Below are 22,554 nucleotides of genomic sequence, written 5' to 3'. Positions count from 1 at the left end.
GAGGAGTTGGAGAAGGGTGAAAGGATCATCTACTTTTTCACAGACGAATAATGGGGTAATGGAAAAGACATATTTTGGGGATGGATGAGTACAGGAGAGTGCTTGCTTATTTATTTAACGAGAGAGTGTGGCCAGGAGGGGTTAGATATTTATGTAGTGGTAGAAGGTGTGAGAGCACAACATTTTTATTTTTATTTATGCAGTTGTGGGAAATGATGGAAGAGACTAGGAATCTTATTTAGAGTTTGAAAGAAACAGAAAATCCTCCAAATTTTGGAGGAAACCAAATAGGGGGATGGGGAATCCACTGGCTGAATTCCCCCCATGAAACTATCCATATGAGGGAGGAAATTCAATCTGTAGATTTTCCTACATATTTAAAGTTTCCTCCAAAAATTTAGGAATTTTCTAGTCGCGTCTAGTGGTTTTTCTTTGGTGGAAGGGAGAGACCACAAATGTATTTTAGTTGTGTGGTAGGGAGAAGGTGACTTAATTGTATTTTGGAGTTGTAAGAGAGGGGGGTAGCGAAGACGAAGGACCCAAGATACCAAGCTTTTTTCCTGAGTATTTACCTTTCTCCTATCTTAGAAGTGAGTTTCATATGAATTGGGCATCTGCAGGGTTCATGGAGTTCTCCTTTGAAAAAACTCTACCTGTCGTGATTCGCTCCCTGCGCGCTCATGCCTACCTCTAAAGGGCCCAATTTTGGGACTTTCCAGTGTTCTAATAAGCTTCCAGACCCTCCCCTTCATGCATATACTGACTTCCAGCCATTTGGAAAATCACATTCCTTCCCAATCCATGCTGGGTTTTGTGGAACCCAGCCTGCTCGTGATTGAAACTCCATTACCTACAATTCCCTGCTCATTACTTCATCTCCACCACTGAAGGCCAATGATTGGTGGAGAAATTCAGCTCACCTGTGGGTGATTGCTGCTAGCCTGCTCTGATGCATGTGATTTCTGTGAGCTCTTTTAAGCCCAAGCTCCCTTCAGTCCAGGGTTGGCCATTGTGTGTTCCAGTGAGACTGATCCTGGTTTTCTGAGCTTTTGATATTCCTTGTTCCTGAGCTATAGTTATTCCTTGTTCCTGAGCTATAGTTATTCCTTGGTCCTGTGCTATAGTTATTCCTTGTTCCTATGCTGTAGCTATTCCTTGTTCCTGGTTTGCACTCTTTTGACTCTTTGATTCCTGAGTTATAGCTAATTCCTTGTTTCTGAACTAGCATTACCTGTCAGTGCTACCTTGATTCCTGAGCTTAACTAATTCCTTGTTTTTGAACTAGCACTATCTGCCAGTGCTACCTTGATTCCTGAGCTTAGCTAATACCTTGTTTTTGAACTAGCACTGTCTGCCAGTGCTACCTTGATTCCTGAGCTTAGCTAATTCCTTGTTTTTGAACTAGCATTGTCTGCCAGTGCTACCTTGATTCCTGAGCTTAGCTAATTCCTTGTTTTTGAACTAGCACTGTCTGCCAGTGCTACCTTGATTCCTGAGCTTAGCTAATTCCTTGTTTTTGAACTAGCACTGTCTGCCAGTGCTACCTTGATTCCGGAGCTTAGCTAATTCCTTGTTTTTGAACTAGCACTGTCTGCCAGTGCTACCTTGATTCCTGAGCTTAGCTAATTCCTTGTTTTTGAACTAGCATTGTCTGCCAGTGCTACCTTGATTCCTGAGCTTAGCTAATTCCTTGTTTTTGAACTAGCATTGTCTGCCAGTGCTACCTTGATTCCTGAGCTTAGCTAATTCCTTGTTTTGAACTAGCACTGTCTGCCAGTGCTACCTTGATTCCTGAGCTTAGCTAATTCCTTGTTTTTGAACTAGCATTGTCTGCCAGTGCTACCTTGATTCCTGAGCTTAGCTAATACCTTGTTTTTGAACTAGCACTGTCTGCCAGTGCTACCTTGATTCCTGAGCTTAGCTAATTCCTTGTTTTTGAACTAGCATTGTCTGCCAGTGCTACCTTGATTCCTGAGCTTAGCTAATTCCTTGTTTTTGAACTAGCACTGTCTGCCAGTGCTACCTTGATTCCTGAGCTTAGCTAATACCTTGTTTTTGAACTAGCACTGTCTGCCAGTGCTACCTTGATTCCTGAGCTTAGCTAATACCTTGTTTTTGAACTAGCATTGTCTGCCAGTGCTACCTTTGAGCTTAGCTAATTCCTTGTTTTTGAACTAGCACTGTCTGCCAGTGCTACCTTGATTCCTGAGCTTAGCTAATACCTTGTTTTTGAACTAGCACTGTCTGCCAGTGCTACCTTGATTCCTGAACTTAGCTAATTCCTTGTTTTTGAACTAGCACTGTCTGCCAGTGCTACCTTGATTCCTGAGCTTAGCTAATACCTTGTTTTTGAACTAGCATTGTCTGCCAGTGCTACCTTGATTCCTGAGCTTAGCTAATACCTTGTTTTTGAACTAGCACTGTCTGCCAGTGCTACCTTGATTCCTGAGCTTAGCTAATTCCTTGTTTTTGAACTAGCATTGTCTGCCAGTGCTACCTTTGAGCTTAGCTAATTCCTTGTTTTTGAACTAGCACTGTCTGCCAGTGCTACCTTGATTCCTGAGCTTAGCTAATACCTTGTTTTTGAACTAGCATTGTCTGCCAGTGCTACCTTGATTCCTGAGCTTAGCTAATACCTTGTTTTTGAACTAGCACTGTCTGCCAGTGCTACCTTGATTCCTGAGCTTAGCTAATTCCTTGTTTTTGAACTAGCATTGTCTGCCAGTGCTACCTTTGAGCTTAGCTAATTCCTTGTTTTTGAACTAGCACTGTCTGCCAGTGCTACCTTGATTCCTGAGCTTAGCTAATTCCTTGTTTTTGAACTAGCACTGTCTGCCAGTGCTACCTTGATTCCTGAGCTTAGCAAATTCCTTGTTTTTGAACTAGCATTGTCTGCCAGTGCTACCTTGATTCCTGAGCTTAGCTAATACCTTGTTTTTGAACTAGCACTGTCTGCCAGTGCTACCTTGATTCCTGAGCTTAGCTAATTCCTTGTTTTTGAACTAGCATTGTCTGCCAGTGCTACCTTGATTCCTGAGCTTAGCTAATTCCTTGTTTTTGAACTAGCACTATCTGCCAGTGCTACCTTGATTCCTGAGCTTAGCTAATACCTTGTTTTTGAACTAGCACTGTCTGCCAGTGCTACCTTGATTCCTGAACTTAGCTAATACCTTGTTTTTGAACTAGCATTGTCTGCCAGTGCTACCTTGATTCCTGAGCTTAGCTAATTCCTTGTTTTTGAACTAGCATTGTCTGCCAGTGCTACCTTGATTCCTGAGCTTAGCTAATACCTTGTTTTTGAACTAGCACTGTCTGCCAGTGCTACCTTGATTCCTGAACTTAGCTAATACCTTGTTTTTGAACTAGCACTGTCTGCCAGTGCTACCTTGATTCCTTAACTTAGCTATTTACTTGTTCCCTAAACTAGCATTACCTGTCAGTGTTACCTTGTTTCCTGAACAAGTACTATTCTAGTGCACCCTTGTAGCTTCTCTCCTTCTGTGTTTACCTATTTCCAGACCCTGCTTGTCTTCCCGTTACCTTTGTTCCCGTTATAGTTTGCTGTCTTGCTATTCCTACTGTCTTGCTTCTAGTTTCCTTGTATGTTTGTTACTTGCTTTCTGCCAAGTGTTTCCTTTGTTGTCCCTCCTTTCTAGGTTAAGCACTCCTCCTTGCCTATCATTGTTGTGTATTTAGTTCTACATCCTTGCTGTTACCACCTTGTGTGATCGCCAGGATCCGTGGGCTCACGTGACAACCTGGGTGGTGTTTTTTGTCCACTGTATTGTCTTTTGAGTTACTTTTATGACATCAACATAGGTATCAGCTGCACAGACCCTGTAATTGTATGTATATCCTGTACATTGGTATTTGCGTCCGTATCCATAGCAATTGTGGGTGATGAACTTACTGAGCTAGTCCTACTGTGTCCTGGGTGTTAGTCTGAATGCCACATTGCCTCTTGAGTGCCTGTCCTTTCTGAATCTTAACTCGTATTCCCTTGTACAGAGCTTCCCTTTTGAATTCCCTTTCTCCTTTGACTATATATGTGATCTTGGGTAGCTCTGTAGCCAATACTCTGCCTACTTTGTCTTCCCTGCCACCAGTCCTTGCCAAAGTCCCTGACACATGCCAGTGTTACAAAGTGAGTCCTCACACCGTCGTGCTCTGCGCAGTTCCGCGAGTGGCTGAGTGTGGTAAGGCACACTGACTTTTAGCACCAGGAGTTTGTCCCACACTGTAAAATCACTGCAAACTGCACTACACTTTGCGCCAGAGGGCGTTGCTTCTTTCTTTCTCTTGACTAGATATTCTACGTGAGTGGCAGCTTTCTCAACACGAGCGGTTGTGGCCTGTCAAGACCAACCGCTTTGAAAAATCATGCTGGGAGGAGGTCTAGTGTGCGATGTTTCTCACTCCCCAACACCATTGGCGAGCTGTGTGAGAGAAAAAATTCGCTCCGCTGAGTTTTTCAGAACTCCGCACAGAGTGGGCAAACCTCTGCGAACTCCGCCGGTGGGGCGGAATTCTTCGCCAAGCCCTAAAATGAATATCCATGTAAGACAAGCTTACTCATAGAAACCATAAGTAAGCCTGCCTCACTATTCAAATGTATTAGTAAGTCATACCTAATCTTTGAGTAAAACAAACCTATGCAAAATACTTTGTGAATCAGATCTGGATTCATAGGAAAGGCGTTGTTTTGACCTCGTTAAAGAGGTGGGCACTGACTGGCACTCGGAACTCACTTTTACATCACCCGACTGACCCAGAGCAAAAAAGATACAAAGGCGGAAAAGGGAGAAAAACCTAGGAAAACAACCCGCAAGCTTAGAAAATAAAGCCTGGAAATGAAGTCTGATGGAAGAGGCAGGGGGTGGAATCGGGAGTGATATTTGGCTACCCGCAGCGCCAATGATGGGCTCTTAAAAAAGCTTTGTGCCTCAGTTCGCCCCCCCTCCCCAACACACACAGAAATGAAACCGAGGAGGGCAGCAATAATCACTGATTTAAGGTGTAGAAAGTTCGGGAGGGTGGAACAGAGGTTTCTATTTTTTTCGGCGGCATCGACTCCGGTTGTGGCACGAATCTCATTTTTTGTTGTTGAGGGAACGTTCTGATATGTTTTGTGCGGTTAAAATGGAGAAGCAGCCGGGTACAGGTGATTATTGTGGTGCTGCCTAACATGTTCCCGACTTTTCCTCAAGCACGATAGGCTTTTCCGAGACCCATACCTATCAACCCCCCCCCCCACCCACACACTTCTTTAAGTGCCAAAGACGGTCCGTGACATGCCTTAGTCTCAAAATGGGGGGGGGGGGTGTGTGTGTATGTGTATGAGTGTGAGTGGGCGAAGTAGTCTGAAACAAAATTCGGGGGTTGTACTGCGATCTGAAAAGGTGATTTGGCGGTGCAAAATACCTTCCCAGTTGCTTGTTGCCATGGCAACAGCAGCAGGAATCGAAAAACTGAAGTAGTAAAGGGATACTGGCGATGAACAGTGATGAATACCATGTTTACCTCCAGAGTTAAATCCTAAATGAGGAGTCTGGGACACTGGCGAATTACTGAGCACAAAGCGTTACAGCGCCGGGTCAGGGGTAATAAGCGCTATAGAAATCCAAACACATTGCAGCACGAAAGCGCCGTGACGACCGCGGGTAGGCGAGCTACTGGAGAAGAGATACGTGTAGAAGGGAGTATTTCGCAACAATTACAGGTATATTAAGGTAGTGTTTACTATACATAGATGTTTACTGCCTTGTTTTTAGGTCGTGTTTTTTTCGTTTTCGCCATACTTCTGCCCACAGTGGGAGAGCGAGGAAAGTCTACAAAATGGGGAAAGAAATTAGGGGAATGGAGGGGGGGGCGGGGGGGGGGGGGGGGGGTTGGAGGACCACAGTGACAAAGGAGGGATGGAACAGAACCCGTTCAAGTGACTTAAAGTCGAGGTAAGAAATGTAGTATGGGGGAAGAAAGAGGCGTGAGTTGGAGCCAAGATTAGGCATCCTTGGTGGCTTAACGGAAAATGATGGGCGCCCCCTGCAGAATGTAGGTATGGGTCCCTGAGTCTCACATATATCACAAATATTAATTGACCTTACCCTGAATGGGGAACCCCTGAAGGGTTGAGCACCTCTCGTCACAGGGGCAGCAAGGCTTTTTTTACTCCCCTGGCATTACATGCACTGGCTGTGGGTTCCCAAGCAAAACATTGGGCCGCTGCACATTTTTGTTTTTTTGTGGGGATGTATGTTGGAGTTCAAGGGTGAGCTGAAGAAAGCTGTGTCCCACAATTGTAACCTAGCATGGAGTAGAACTAACATATGCAACTGAGAAGTAAAGGTGAGGCATAAGGGTAGCAGGTATGCCAGCTCAGTCCTTCATAGCTTTGCATGTAACAAGTTCAATTTCCAAAAAGGCCAACTTAGTTGATCATCCTTCTGTGGTTGACAATCAAGTACTAATTAGTTGAGCAATTATAAAGTTTGTGTTGTGCCAACACTTTTTTGTGTGTGTGTATATATATATATATATATATATATATATATATATATATATATATATATATATATATATATATATATATATAAGGTGTGGCGCAGCTGACTCCGGAGCGTGGGGTTCACAATTCAGTTCCCGGCGGCAGCTCAGCATCATGTAACTCTGGGCAATAGCTCACTTAATCTCTCTGACAGCCCCAGGGCCTTGAAACCCTTAATGGGTGCTGTATTTTCCCGTTTTACAAATAGGAGTTGTGTGTGTGTGTGTGTATATAAACACACACACACACTCTCCCTCTCTTTACATCAAGCAAGGACTTTAATGGCTTCTCTAAAGTTTTTTGGAAAATCAACTACATCATTTAAGTAAAAGAAATGCAAAAGACAGCTTATCTTTCGATAGGACACTGCATTCCAGAGGATGGGCCATTCTTCTTGCAGTTGTATATTTGGGTTTGTTTAACATTGTGAGTACAATATTCTGTTAAACTTTATTCAGCTGATCTTTTTTTTTTCTTCGAAGTTTTATATAACCGAACTTGACCCAAAATCAGATCACGTTACATGAGCACCAGTTGCTTTAAATAAGGACACGTTCATAGACACGGGGAGATTAATGGCCAGAGTCATGAACGGAAAATCGTCTCGCAAAGGGCCAGATTCTGAGAATCTGGCCCTTTGCGAGCGCAATTTTTGCATTTGGGATTCATCATCCCAAATGCAAAAATCGCTATTATAGAATTCGCAAATTTGCGAGGAATTGCATTTAAGGAATCTCTATTTGAGATTCCTTAAATGCAATTCGTGAAACATTTAAAAATTGCGAATTCGCAATTTCGGCCCGCTATTTACCGCGAAGTCAAACCTCGTGGTAAATAGCGGAAACTTAGAAAAATGCACTTAAGTGCATTTTTCTAAGCTGTATGTTACACACACACATGTCCTTGGGACATGTGTGTGCATAACACCAGCGTCTAATATCATTTCAGGGGTGCAACAGGGTGTCCTTTGGACACTCCTGCACCCTTGAAATCGCAAACTCAGAATGCGAATCCCTAATAGCGATTCGCACATGGATATGTCTTCCCATTCATTCCTATGGGCCTTTAGGCCCATAGGAATGAATGGGGAGTTATTCCTTATTTGCGATTAGCAATTAGCTAATCGCAAATAAGGAAGCTGTAGGAATCGCAAACAAAATTGCGATTTGTACATGATTCCCGTTTTGCGATTCTGTAATAGCGATTACTTAATAATCGCTATTACAGACTCGCAAAACGGGACGATGATGAATCTACCTGTAAGTGATTTACCCAGAATCAGAGGATGTTGAGCGTAGTTGCTGAGACTCAAACCTGGTTCCCTGGATTTGAGGTCGACCGCCCTAACCGTTAAGCTGCATTCCCTCCCTATCTTGGTAATGACTATTTCATCTCTTCTACCCATGAAATGGCTCTGCAATGGTAGGATAAGGTATTTGTGCTGCAAGGCTTTTAGGTCTAATCCATGCCGATGTCTGCATTGGTGTTCTTTACACAAGGCATCTCACCGACTGAAAACATGAGGTTTCCCAGCAACCCTAATACAATTGCGGATAAGAAAAAAGACTAAAAGTACATATTTATATAAGCAGTAGCCTATAAAATATGCCTTTGGGCATCTCTGCAAACCACAAATCACCTTGAATTGTGATGCAAGCATACAATGTGATATGCAAATTCTCAGTATAGAACTTTAGATCCTTAGATTGAAGGGTTTCAAGCAAAGTTCAGAATATTATTGTATTCTAAATCTAGTGGAACTTTAATCATCACTTTGACACCCAGAAAAGTCACATACTCTATAAATTGTTACTTTTTGGAATTGTGTTTCGTTATTTTTGGAACTTGTTACATTACCAGCCAAAGAACATACCCTATAAATCAATTCTCAGAGTTACAGCTACTGATAGCCCACCTACTACTAAAATGAGGGGCCATGTACACGTGCAGAGACCATGCTCAAGTATTCCCTGTATGCAGAGACTATGACTATTGAGTCTTGACAGCCTTATAAGGCTTTGGCATGAGTAATTCAATCATAGACGAACCCGGTTCTGCTGGCCTGTTGGATATTTTGGAGAAAGAGGCATGTTTCTGCATCCTGATATGACTGACTCAACCTCAGTCCAACTTGGTTTCCAGGGGCCATAGACATTGGTGAAATTTACAAGTGTTATCTTCTTAAGGACTAAATCCCACCATCTACAGTGGGAGGCGGTGGCTAAGCAGACATTCAGTTACGATTTTATTAGCAAATCGATGAATCTGCAAAACTCTTCATTATCTACCAGAAGAGGCTTTGTAATACAGGGTAGAAATCAGTGGTTTATAATCCATGGAAAAGAGACCTGTGAGATGTTCCTCTCATGATAGTAATATGGCCAAGACAATTTCTTCTCGGTTGTAAGAATTCCGTCTGGGTTCCACTGTAACAAGGGCAGAGAATCTGTGTTTGAGCAATTTAAATTAGGATATCCATAGAGCATCAGATTTAGAGCTTTGGTCTTAAAGTCATTAGGCTAAAATAGCAGTTTCACAGTGAGCGAAAAACCTACTTCGCAAATACATCCCTACACTGGTGGACAAGATGCAAGGCCTTGTCTCGCATGAAAGAAGGTTGGTCATGACCCATCTTCCAGTAGGAGACCACTGGCTAAGTCTTGTCTTCTATTTAAATGCAATTTTCTAAGATGTCTCTTGCACGTGCGAACCACTACCTTGGGCCTTTCTTCATGCTAGCAACCTATAGGCAAGCATGCATACCCATACCCCAATGACCAAGAGTTGTGTTACCGCTGCCCTATCAGAAGTCCCCAACCAAGCCCGTCTTCCCCTGTAGATTCTTCCTGCTAGGGGTATATCTCCACCAGAGTAGACTGACCAAATCCTGATTCACATTAATGACTACTAACCACCTCCTCTATCCAACTATAGATGACTTGCTAGGCCAGGTATCCCTGCTCAAGGGTCCCTCCTGGGAGAAGTCTCTCCATTAGTGACTACCGAGAAAGTTAATTAGTGGCCAAGTCACATCTCTTCACTAGATATACTTTTTTAAGTCATGTCTATTCCTAAAAGACACTGGTGAACATGGTAATCTTTGCACTAAAGGACACAGCCAACTTGAGCTTGTCTAGCGACACTTTTCTGGTCACCTCTTCCTTCCAAGCACCATCTTTGCACTCCAGGACACATCCAATTCACGTAAATCTTTTAGAAACAATGCTATTCTGCATCCTTGCGTCTACTAAAGTATAGTCAGTGGGATTTTTTTGCTGTAATCTTCTCAGTTATAATCTGCTTCTGCAGTCCTCTGTCTATCTTCTGGATTCAACTTTTTAGATTTGATTGCATTTTTATTGTTTGTTAAAGAGGGGAAACATCCTTTACAACGCAAGTTTTACCACGCAGTGCTTTTACATCGCAACTTTTACAACGCAAACCATTACAACGCATTGCGCTGGTGGGCGCTCTAGGATACGGAATAGATTTAATTTACTATCCAACACCTTCCCTACTGTCCACGGGGACTGGAGTTGGAATAGCAAATTAAACTATTCACTATCCAGCACCCCTCAACACTATGCGTTGTAAAGGCATGCATTGTAAAACCTGCGATGTAAAAGCATGCGTTGTGATGTCATACATCCGTTAAAGAGTCTTTAGGGGTTTGCGGTCCTGATTTGTAGATCAATCAACCAAAATCGAGTTGTAGATGAACACCTAATTGATAAGCACTACCAGCTTGACAGCCCCAGCTACAAGTGGTATTTATATAATTTTCTTTTTTAATTTCACACTTCCCAACTCTATATGTTCAACCATGCATTGAAGTCCCCACATGGATAAACTCACACATCCATATTTGTATGACAGTCTCCTCGCCAACACATATATTCGTACATTGAAAAAAACACAGAACACCCAAGTGCTCCAATGGAGATAAAAACTCTATGGTTTCTGGTGCACATTTTCCAACAGCCTGTTGGTCGATGGTGTAAATTCAGTTCAGTTATTGCCCCAAAGCAGAGAGTGCGTGCTTTAATATTGGGGTGCAAATATACAGGTGTAGATTTCCAAAATTCTGTTGTGGAAAGTCAAAGTAACGGAATATCAGGCGCAAAGACTGGTTTTAACGCAGGCATACCCTCCCAGGCCTGATGTTTTTCGTGGGGTACAAAGAGGGATTTTGGATGTGGTAGCACTCCTAGCGTTTTTTGCTAGTTGGCTGGCTTGCAGGAGGGCAGAAGATCTGGAGGAAGCAGGAGGCTGAAAATAACGCAGTGTACAGCCTTCTCAGAATGCCAAGGGAATAATGTGTAGACTTGATGTACAGAGGTCCCCTGTCCTCCATTCAGAGAGTAGGTTTATTTCCCCGGCCAGTACAGGACAAATCCATTGCGTTGCTTCTTGAAGTCTGGGAGGAGCTGCTCTCTTCTGGTCTCTACAGTGATTTGCTTTTTCTTCCCACTCATACTCAGTTGGATGCAGTCAGACACTGTCACCTGCAGCTCCCGCTTCACCCTGAAATAGGACAAGACCGGAATAGTTAGAAGGTTAAAATGACAGATGTCCATCCAAAACCAATCACAGCTAGAATAACTGCACCAAGTTACAATTGATCGATTGCGGAAGAGTGATGTCCACTCTTCTTGCACTCAGTGGTCAATAAATATTCTTCCTTAGCACACACTTATGATCACTGAGCTCTGAGACTGACTTACAGAAGTGCTGGTGTTGAGACAGCAGCTTGGTTATTATGCATGGAAAGGCATTGATGATCAATTTCAGCTCTAAACACCAAAACTCTGCTTTAGTGTGAGGTGGTATCAAATCTTGTTTGGGGAAATGCTGGGCTAGGAGAATGGCGGGTAGCGTTAGGTGTACTGAAACATCAACCATGAGGGCCAGCTCGAGGCCTATGAGCTTGGAAGATGGAAAGACATGTTGAGTTCCCTTCAGTGCTTTAGGCTATGCGTATGTTGAATATGGAATCTAATATTGATGCAAGACTGAACTTTGAGTGCCTCTTTAAGATTGTTGATGTTGAGGTACCCGCCTATGATGCCACATTAACACCACTGACCATGGAAACACCAAAAGAGGTTTAAAGCACTGTAAGTTGTGCTTTTATGGGAGCTCAGAACCTCAAATGCTGGGAGAGAGGGCACAGCGACCCATGTAAGTCTATCGCTATTAGGCGCTCTCTCAAAACAGAAGAGGTAGGAGGAAGGGCATCATCTTCTGCACAGCTCCAGGGCGTTTCTAGGAAACATGAGCTTTGCCTCTGCAAAGGAATGGATCCGATGTAGGTGCTATGCTGTAATTTTGTTCAGTAGTCTGCCAGTGCCAAGTACAACAATTAGTATCACTTGATACAACTCTCTTACCCAACCTAGTAAGCAGAAGTGGAAATAACTAATAAAAGACGTATGTAATACAACCAAAAAACATTTGGGCAAAGAATAAACCTAACTCCAAGGAGCAGAAAGTGTGCTTACTTTCAGACACAACACCAGGCACAATTTCAACCAGAGTTGGGCATCAACTGCAAGTAACCTCGCACCATAACAATCCAAGAAGCCTGAGTTCCAAATAGGTTACACCTTTTACCTTAGCAGACATTTAATATCCCCCATGAAACTGACCAGCATCAAAAACTTCACGAATTTCTTCTTTACTCCTCGTGTCAGCTGAATTGGAACCAGTCACCACTCGTGAAATTCGCTTATACCACCTTTGTCTTACAATCGTGCATTTCTCTAAAATGCATACTGGCAACCCTTTGCAATGTGTCCAATCACATAAAAAAACAGAACCTTCACTTAGGTCTGTTCACACAAGCAGGACGCACTTAAAATGGGAAGTCCCCTCTAACCCCAAGCAAGCATTCCCCCGTGACATAATGTGGTGACTACCAATAGCTCCACAGTATAGGTCCATCACCTAATTTCAATCCAAATGACTTGCTAGAGCAACATGCAAATCATCTTTAAAACCTCTATTAAAATGATCAATCAAACAAATGGATTGGGAAATAAGATTTTCTCTGTTTGATTCCAAATCAATCAAAAAATTCACTAATTTCTTTCGATATCATTTTAACCCTTTTTCCATAATCAGACATAACGGCTGTCCCAGGAACCACTTCAATGTTCTACAAGTCACAGTCTCCAGATTTCCCTCCAGCCACTATGAGTAGTATCCAGTCACCTAAATAGTATGCTTCAGTAGACCACCTAGGCTGTTCAGTGGTCCAGACATGTCTACCCAAATCTTTGCCCATATCATAGCAGGAAATACTCCAGAAGTGCGCTTCCTAGTGAAGTACAATGCAACGTCTTTAGGCCTTGGAGGAATCTCGTATTGCACTTCGTTCAGAACGGAGGACCTTGTAAGAGTGGTAATGTATGACTACAGGATGATTTAAGGAGTCTGGTGCTCAATGGCTGACTGCCCATGAATGTAGATATATATATAGAATGAATGGAAAGTTCCAGTCACTTATCAAGAGCTGGTCTCTGATGAAGCAAGAGATGCACTTGTGGGTGCTGCCCTCTCAAGACATGAATGGGTGGCAAGGACAGCATCGCCCCAAAACGAAGGGACCATGAGTGCAACACCAGTAGGGACTAACAACCATGTGGGTGTGTTCATAGCATCAGGTAAGACCTTATTCCTTAAAGGGGGGGGGGGGCGAAAATTAACCTTACACTTGCTTGCAAGATTTTGTTTCTTAATCACTATTTACTGATCTGTCACCCCAGATTAGGGGCAAAATACTTCTGTGTGGAGGAGGTTCTCCTGCCCATAATGGAAGAAGAGACGGTGCTTTTGAGCCATTACAGCCAGAAAGAGTGAGGTTTTGTTCTGAAAGTTGATACGTTACCTATTTGAGACCTTTGTACCCAGAGTTCTAGCGGACCATGATTGTTCATAGTCCAGCAATATTGAGAGAGATATCCTTTAAGCAAAAAGGGACGGGGTACCAAGACCGTCAACAAAAAAGCGATCCTTTTTTCAAAATCTATCTTATATATATATATATACATATATATATATATATATAAACCACTTAACTTACCTTATCATGGGAAACCTTTGGAGTTACCTTTATTCGTTTAATAAGTTGTAAGTTCTGAATGGAAACTGGTACCCATTTCATGTTTGGTGTCTGGAATTGCAATGAAAAACCCTGTTCTATGGGAAAGTCGGATTCTAAATTAGTTTTGGAAATACCACTTTCAGAAAGTTGGCATTTTCCTGCCTTAGCCATTGAGTGCCTGGAGCCTGTCCATGGGTCATATTTCTGTGTGTAGCTGACAGTTGGGCTTTGTGTATTCTTCCTAGACAGCCACACACAATAGAAAACGTTAGGGGTGCCTCGAACGGCCATCACTTGCAGGATCAGACGGCGAGAGCTGGGCACAGCCCTACTTACACTTGAATAGGCTGTGTCCTGCCTCCATACAAAGGAGTGCATACCCTCTGTAGTTAGTCTGGAGCCTGGACACGGAAGGCTGGAAACCTGTACACTTCAAAGTGAACCCTCTAGAAGCTTCTTTCACTTCAAATAAAGGCCCAGATAGAAATATTGGCCCTCATACACCAATTCTTCAGTACACTTCTAAACCTTTGGATACTCTGCCAGGAAGAAGGACTGTGTGCTACTGAAAAGACTGTCACTCTGCTGGACTGTTGCTCTAAAGGTCTGCTGCCCTGCTCTACTGACCTTCTGCCCTCTTACCTATATAAGAAGGACTGGACCTGCATCTATCAAATCCAGGACCTCAGAGTGGCTCCAAGGGCTTGTTGCTGGGCCTCCTAACTACCATCTGTGGGTCCTACCCTGCAAAGTGGTGCCACCTCAGTCTCAACCCTTGGAAGTGGGCCTGAAAGTGCCCTTTCAACCCATCTGTGGAGCCAGCAGAAGTGACACATCACCTCTGCTGCACAGCACAACCCTGAGGAGAACTGACAGTTCGTCTCTGCTGTGAGGATTCTTCCAGTGCAAAGCATCAACCTCGCAGCCTGCATCAAACTGCTGCAGCGCGATGCCTCCCCAACACATGCCCTTGCATCGAAAATCTGTTGTCAATGGCAGCATTGACGATGATGCAGGCTCTGTCATCGCAGCTCCTCTGAAACAATGCATCTTCAATGCCGTACTTCGCATCGCAAGCCCTTGTCCACGGTAGCCTCGATGGCAATGCAGGACCTCGTTCAGCAGCTTTGAAGCTACATGGAACCGACAACTCGCCTGCGCAATGCATGCTCGGTGCATGATCTTGCATTGTTCCATAACCAGGATTTAAGGTACTTTTGTTCAGTGGGCCTAACTGGGTCCCTGTACTGAACCCATGCTCCTTCGCAGTTCGCCTGACCTTGTGACTTTGTCCCGGACTGGCACAACCAGATATCCACAGTTGGTGCTTTGTGATTTTGGCACTATTTTAACCTAAATCTTTAAACCTGCATATCTTCGGCTCCACTGACTTGATTTTTGTCATTTTGGACTTTTTAAAAATTAAATATGGCTCTAGTTTTCTAATCTAGTGTGAGGGGATCCCTTTAGTGGTGAGTTTTTATTTTATCACTGTTTGAAGTGTTGTACAAATACTTTACACGTTGCCTTTAAATTAAGCCCGAATGCTCTGTGCCCAAATACCAGGGGGTTGGGCACAATGTAATTTAGGGTTTGCTTGTGACTTCATCCTGACATGGATTGTGGTTTCTGCTTGAGTAGGGTTTCCCCCAAACCCTCCACCTGTAATATAATTTCTCACATCAGGGATCAGTGGTGAGGATTAGGACTTGTCTATGCGCAGTGTCATATAGTAATTTATGTAACACTAAAAATCACAGATTAAAAAATCTGACACTAATTTGGGTTTTAAAATGTCCCTGATTGGCAGTTTTTTTCTTCCAAATTCATCCTTCACCTGACTATTTGTGCCTGGGACTTCACCTGCAAAAATGGAATTTGAGCTCCTCAATCTGAAGAGCTTCATAGTGGCTGTGCTTAGGGAATTGTGTAAGGAGAGGGGGGTTGCCCAACTACCGGAGCACCAAGAAGATGGAGCTCCAAAACACTCTGAGGGCATTGGCATAGGCCTACTAGTTGCCAGTCACAAAAGAGGACTCGGATGGGAGGATGATGCAGAGGAGCCAGAGCAAGGTCTGGATGCCAGCCTTGAGATGCAGCAGTCAGCGCATCTATAAGACCATCTTCAGACCAAAGTATTCTGATGTGGACTGAAGACCCTTGAGCAAAGCAAAATTAATCAGTCTGCTCATAAATGATATACAGATGGTGATACACAAGAATGGGAATTTAATCAGAAGTTGTTCCGGTCAAACATGAATCCGTCATGGATCGGATTTGGAGAGAGCAAACTCTATCCATGACGGATGCACGATTGTCCAGAACAACTCCTGATTAAATTCCCATTCTTGTGTATCACTATCTGTGTGAGAAGGTAGCCTGGTATATGCTGTCCACTAGGTAAAGTGGGCACCTTGTACCAGTCCAAACAAACCTTATGGTGATTTAAGAGGTCAAAGATAACCTTAGAAAGCTATCAAATTGGTTGCTGTAGAGAGCAGCCTTCAGGCTTAGTCTTGAAGGAATGTTAAGCAGCTTGTTTTACCAGTGTAACCTTATAGTATTGATTACATGAAAGGAGAACCACACAGTAGTTATAAAAATATGCATTTATTACTATAACACACTTTAAGTACGACACAGTATCTTCTACACGAAGATACTCACAAAGCACACAATAGTGTAGCACAGAAACAATCGTAAGGAGCACTCATACACAGTGGGCTCCAGGGGGAGACCAAACCATATACTAAAATAGAGGTATAAGAACCAGGACTCAAGTCAAGACAGTGTCTCGAGGATGTATGATCGCTGGGACTGGGGGTGCAGTGAGGGAACCTGAAGCACCGACTTAGGAGGGCTTTCGTCTACCGAGCCCCTGGTCACTCCTGAGTGACCCAGACTCTGTCCCCTCTGCTTTCAGGTACTCTTCATCAAGAATCCACCTTTGGATTCCAATGGACACTTTTCTTCTTCCTAGCAGTGGCTCTTCTTCGAAGTCCACGATACAAAAGGGGATGATGGACGGAGCGTTTGAGCAAATCAAACACTCACCCCCAGTCAACTGATCTGGGTTTAATCCATCACCATTCTTTAGCTCACTCAGCCACCCCAGTTCAGACATGACCCATGATGAGGAGGCGCTTTACCAGGTTTTAATGTTTTAATGATCCATTCTCAAACACAAGCTCCTCCTAATTACAGATGAGGACGCTTTTTCTGCTAATGTCAAATGGGATGAATCCCCACCACCCACGGGAGCCCACACATTAGCTCCTCTGAATCAAAGCTGAGTACATTTTTCCTGCCATATTCAGACGGGACGAATGCCTACTACCCATGGGTAAGCCTAACATTGATTAAGGACCCTATATCCTTGCCCGAATAGCGTAGTTATTTTAAGTGTGCACAACCTTGACCCCTTCCATTCTACCCATCAGGTATGTGACTCTGACACTACTCCTGTACCCAGGTTGCTCTTTCCGTCCTGAGGAAGACCCACAGTCTGAGGCCCCTACTCACCCCTGAGCCCCAAGTCGGGTCGAAACATCGACGCCCACTTCCACCCTACCTGGATCACGAGTCTCCTTTCACAACGTGCTACACAAGAATGTAATTGTGTACTGTTTTAACAAACAAATGAAACCAGATTGGTATTGAAAGTAATGTGGCCAGGTTGGAATAGGACTGAGATTCAATGATCAGTCCTGCAAAATGTATAAACTGTCAATTGGCCTTCTATCACCACTCTTGAAAACTTCTACTCACCCTTTCAACACCAGAGCACTCTCTCTTTTTGCACGTTCCTTAGAGCAACCTCCCCTTTTGTACCTTAAACTGTCCAGTAATTACTTTACTGTTATTTTGAAATATGATGGAATTAAAAACCCTTGTAAGAAATCTTTTGGTTGTTGCACTATTAGTAGAGTGAGTGTATTAATACGGTGAGCCAACAGTGTTGAGGGTCCAGAAAGATTTTACAAATAACGATTGTAGGCTGTGTTTAAATCATTTACGACCGGGTTCAAGAGAGGGTCAGGATGGCTGCTCTAAACTCAAGTCTGCCCTGGAAGAGCCCCCTGTCCCCAAGTACTCAGCCCGATCAGGTTCCAGTTATTCTGAGACAGTTCCTTCACAGGAACATCTCTCCCTCAAGAGATTAATCCTGACACTAATTCTGGGGGGAAAACTCAGCCTTACCCCTCCTGCTCTTTCTCTTGGAAGGACCTTGGTCCATTGTTCCAGGATCCAAGGCCTGTTCAGTGTTAGGCAGTTTGGCCAGTGACCTGGTCACATCAAACACATCTGCAGTGATGCCCAGCATTGCTGCATAAGTCCTTAACTCTATCTCAGCCCAAGCTGAAGTTTCCAAATCATTGCCCAACAAACACTCCATTGGAAGGTCTGAGCTAACCACACCTTTCTAAGGACCAGTTACCCCTCCACAGCTAAAATTAACAACTGCCAAGGAATGATCAGTCCTGACATTATTAGCATTGGTCACTTGGTACATTTCTCCAAGTATGATTTGGTCAGGGCCCACAAGATTCTCTTTCACCATAGTGACACTTGCACCTGTGTCCCTGTATGCCATGGCCTCCTTACCATTGGGCAAAGGCTGCTGTCTGTATTTGCCCAGTTTACTGGGACTGACATGTAAGGTGGCAAGATCCATGCCACCATCAAAACTGGCTTGGCAGTTCGGGCCAAAGAATGATGATGGATTTAACCCAGATCTGTGACTGGGGTGAGTGTCTGAAACGTTTCAGTGCTCCGTCCATCATCTCTTTGTGTTTGCTTTGTTTACCATCACAGACTAACACAGCCTGAGCTGACTTTGCCAGAACCCATCTCAGAGCCCAAGGTTAACCCTACTATTCCCTTGTTTCCTGTACCACCACCTGTACTTGTGCTAGGGGGCGCAGTTGCCTTAGGGGCTGTGTTGGTAGGAGGATTTTCCTTGGCTTTTGGACAATCAGCATTCTTTGTCCAATGTGTCTTCTGTTTACAGAGATAACACCAACGTTTCTTTCTGCCCTTACCTTTGTTGGATTGTGACTCCCCCCCCCCCCCTAGATGCAGGTGTTTGGGGTCCCAATGAAGACCTCTGATCTTTACCCTTGTCCCCTCTCTTATCTGGAATTTTAGAATCCTTTTTCTTTTGGTCACCACCATTGTTCTGGTTTTTCTGCTTCAACCTGGTTCTGACCCACTTATCCGCCTTTTTTAGGTTTTGACTGGCCATGCGCTTTGCGCATGTGCCAAAAAACCTCTTGAGTTGTGTGTGTGGGTTTGGGTCGGCCCTCGTCATTCATTGGCTGGCTCCATAAATGGAGCCTAGCCATTGGACGAGAGGCCTGTCCGTCAATGCCGGACCAGACACGGGGGCGTTCCCGAGATTCTTTGGCTTTTGCCGACGTCACGCAACGCCGGGAACGCCCCCGAATCTGTCCCGGCATTGAGCCGGCACCCTTTCCTGCTTGCGTGAGTGCTTTGCCGTCCGTGTCCCCTCCCGCCCCCCGTAGAGTCCGTAGCTCCCTGCTCCGGCAGGCTCCCTCTCGGCGCTTCTCGCTCTACGCGCTCCTCTGCCCTGTAACCTCCCACCTCCCTGCACTCTCACTCCCAGCTCGCCTCCATCCAGTCTCCCTCCTCCCTCTACCCTCCCGTCCCCAGCAGTCTCTCTCCGATCTACCCATTCCTCTCCAACCTGCCGCTCTCCACTCGCTCCCAGCTCTCCGCCCTCTCCCTCTCTCTGCCTTCCGTCTCCCCTCCCGTCCCCTGCAGTCTCCGTCGCCGGCCTCCAGTCTCCTCCTCCCCGCAGCGCCCCCCCGCGCTCCCGTCAGCCGGATGGTTGTCTCCGGGGCCGGCGGAGGCGGGCCCGGCATGTTCCAGGGATGATGCTGGGCTCCGGGCAGGCTCCGGACAGCAGCAGGTTCCCGCTGCATCACCTGGTCTGGAGGAACCGACCCCTGGAGCTGGAGAAGGAGCTCAGCGCGCGGCAGGTGGGTGAGCGCGAGGGGAGGGCGGGGCGCGGCCACAAGGCATGGGGGGGGAGGAGGGGGGGGTACTTGGGAGGGTGAGTGAAAGCAAAACTGGTGGGGGTAAAGGGATCAGAGGGTACAAGGAAAACTAGGGTGAGGGTTGAGGCGTGTGTGTGGAGAGCACAGGTGTACACGGCATGGGCAGGAGGAGGGCTGGGGGGCAGAGCCCGGAAAATAAAGTCAAGGGGTGAATACGCTGCTGGTGCTTCCGTGCCCATGGGTGGCGGTGAGGACGTGGGCAGCAAAGGCACGAACTGGGTGAGGCAGAGGCTGCAGCGGTTCCAAAGACATGTCTTGGTGCACATCCGGGCTGGGTACACGGGGAACTAGGTAGTCACCCAGAGCAGAGTGACTGGTGTTAGAGCTGTTCTGGATTAGGGGCTAGGTTCCCCGGGGCTGAGCGTCTGCTGTAGACCCGGCTAGATGAGAGACTGGGTTACCCAGGTGGGTGTGTCTGGCTAGATGAGAGACTGGGTTACCCGGGTGGGTGTGTCTGGCCAGATGAGAGACTAGGTTCATGGGTTCATGTGTGTCTGCTGTATATCTGGCTAAATGAGAGACAGGGTTCCCCGGGTGGGTGTGTCTGGCTAGATGAGAGATTACGGTCATGGGTGCGTGTGTGTCTGCCGTGGCTCTGGCAAGATGAAAGACTAGGTTCCCTGGTAGCTGTGTGTCTGCTGTGGATGTGCCTAGGTGAAAGACTAGGTTCAGAGGTTGTATTCTGGGGGTCTGGCTAGATGAGAGATCAGGTCACGGTTGAGTTTGCTGTAGACCTGGCTAGACGGGAAACTAGTTTCACGGTTGAGTTTGCTGTAGACCTGGCTAGATGAGGCTTGATTCACGGGTGAGTGTGTTTGCTATCGATCTGGCTAGATGAAAGACTAGGTTTAGAGGTGGTCTTCTGTATATCTGGCTATATGAGAAACTAGGTTTATGGTTGGGTGTCTGCTGTAAATCTGGCTAAATAAGAGACTATTTTTACGGGTGGGTGTGTCTGCTATATATCTGGGTAGACAAATGACTAGGTTTAGAGGTGGTCTTCTGTAGATCTGGCTAGATGAAATAGTAGGTTCATGGTTGGGTGTCCGCTGTAGATCTGGCTAGATGAGAGACTGGGTTCACGGGTGGGTGGGGGTCTGCTGTAGGAATAGTCCATATGGGAAGCGGGGCGCACAGTGAGATGGGTCGTTTGCTGGTGTGCACAAGGCCCTGCGCGCGCTGCTGCTGTGGCGGGGTGTGGGCGTAGAGCAGGGGTGTCTGAGAGACTGTGCGCAGCGGGCTGGGTGGGTGCCTGCCGTGGAGCTGGCCTGTCTGAGCGGCTGAGACCAGTCCCAGGTGCGCTGCTGGAGGTCCGGATGGGTCTGGCATAGATGCGTGTGCGCACAGAGAGCCCTTCGGAGCGCACGTGCGCAGGGGGCGTAGTTCCGCCCGGTACTAAGCACCGGCCACACATCTAACCTAGGATAGGATTTGGTGTTTGAAGGTCTTTGTGTGAGGGCCTGACGGCCGAGCTGTGGTGTGTGGATGTAGACCGTGGAGCAGCTCACACGTGTGCGGCTCGGTGCCTCTGGTGGGTTTGTGCGGGTGTGGCACTGGCGGGGATGATGGCTCGATGCAAAGCAGTGGTGCGCGGGTGTCTGATGACTGCTGGTGTCCGCGGCTCCGCGCATCTTGGGAGGCACTTGCCTGGTTGGTACAGAGTTGGTCGGAGGGCCTGGGTGTGCAGCAGCAGTCTGTGAAGTGACTTACAGAGACGGGCAGTGGGGGTGCTGTGTGCAGACATGTGTGTGTGTCCATGTGCAGCTGGCCTCGTGTGATCGACCAGCGCAGCCCTGCTCCGTGCGGCAGGGTGTGCGCTCCGCTGCTGTGTGTGTGGCAGGGGTGAGGTCTAGAGGTGCTCTGCATAGCTCAGGGAGTGGGGGTCAGATTGAGGCTTCTTTGTTTGGTGTCTGAGGCAGAGCCGCGCTGTGTTGGGACTCGGTGCACACCTGCTGCACGTGGGCGACAGGCTGCCTGGCACGCTGGTGCACAGCTGGGATGGTTGGGCGAATGGCGTCTGGTGAACAGCATGCTGCCTGCCACTCTGGTGCACAGCTGGGATGGATGGAAGGGTGGGTGTCTGACATAGAACAGTCTGGCACGCGGGGTGAACAGCTGGAGTGAGTGAGTGGGTGTCTGGTGTGGTGTACATCAGGCTGTTTGACTCACAGCTAACCCTGGGGTGGGTGTGTCCCCGGTGTAGAGCCAGCGAGAAGCCGGGTCCACAGCTGGGGTCGTGTGTGTCTAGCTTAGAGCAGTTTGAAAGAGAAGCCGGACGAACAGCTGGGAAGGGTGGGTCTCTAGTGTAGAACAGTTTGAAGGAGAGGTTGGGTGCACTCCTAGGGTGGGTGGGTGTCTGGTGTAGAGCGGGTTGTAAGAAAGGCTGGGTGCACAGTTGGGGTGGATGTCTGGTGTGGAACAGTTTGAAGGAGAGGTTGGGTGCACACCTAGGGTGGGTGGGAGTCTGGTGTAGAGCGGGTTGTAAGAAAGGCTGGGTGCACAGTTGGGGTGGATGTCTGGTGTGGAACAGTTTGAAGGAGAGGTTGGGTGCACACCTAGGGTGGGTGGGTGTCTGGGGTAGAGCGGGTTGTAAGAAAGGCTGGGTGCACAGTTGGGGAGGATGTCTGGCGTAGAACAGTTTGGAAGAGAGGTTGGGTGCAAAGATACGGTGGTTCGTGGTTGGGTGACTGGTGTAGAGCAGTCTTGTTTGACAGGTGTCTAGTGTAGGGCAAGATGGGTGCACAGCGGATGGGGGAGGTCTGTTGTAGTTCTGCCTGTATGAGAGGCTGGGTGCTCAGCACCCTTGCCGTGTAATGCCTTGTACT

General features: G+C 46.3%; 1 protein-coding gene across 1 annotated transcript in view; it reads right to left on the bottom strand.

Annotated features, from left to right (window-relative positions):
• Positions 1-10,476: 10,476 nt before the first annotated feature.
• LOC147685121 (unconventional myosin-Ig-like) overlaps positions 10,477-22,554 on the bottom strand; it is a 1,601,091-nt gene continuing 1,589,013 nt past the window's right edge. The window contains exon 22 of the mRNA XM_086941006.1: positions 10,477-11,068. Within this exon, the coding sequence (XP_086797132.1) occupies positions 10,912-11,068 (157 nt within the window). The 3' untranslated portion in view covers positions 10,477-10,911. The remainder of the gene's footprint in view (positions 11,069-22,554) is intronic.

The sequence above is a fragment of the Lissotriton vulgaris genome, chromosome 10, assembly GCF_964263255.1.
Source record: "Lissotriton vulgaris chromosome 10, aLisVul1.2, whole genome shotgun sequence".
NCBI lineage: Eukaryota > Metazoa > Chordata > Amphibia > Caudata > Salamandridae > Lissotriton > Lissotriton vulgaris.
This window is presented reverse-complemented; position numbering and strand designations above follow the sequence as displayed.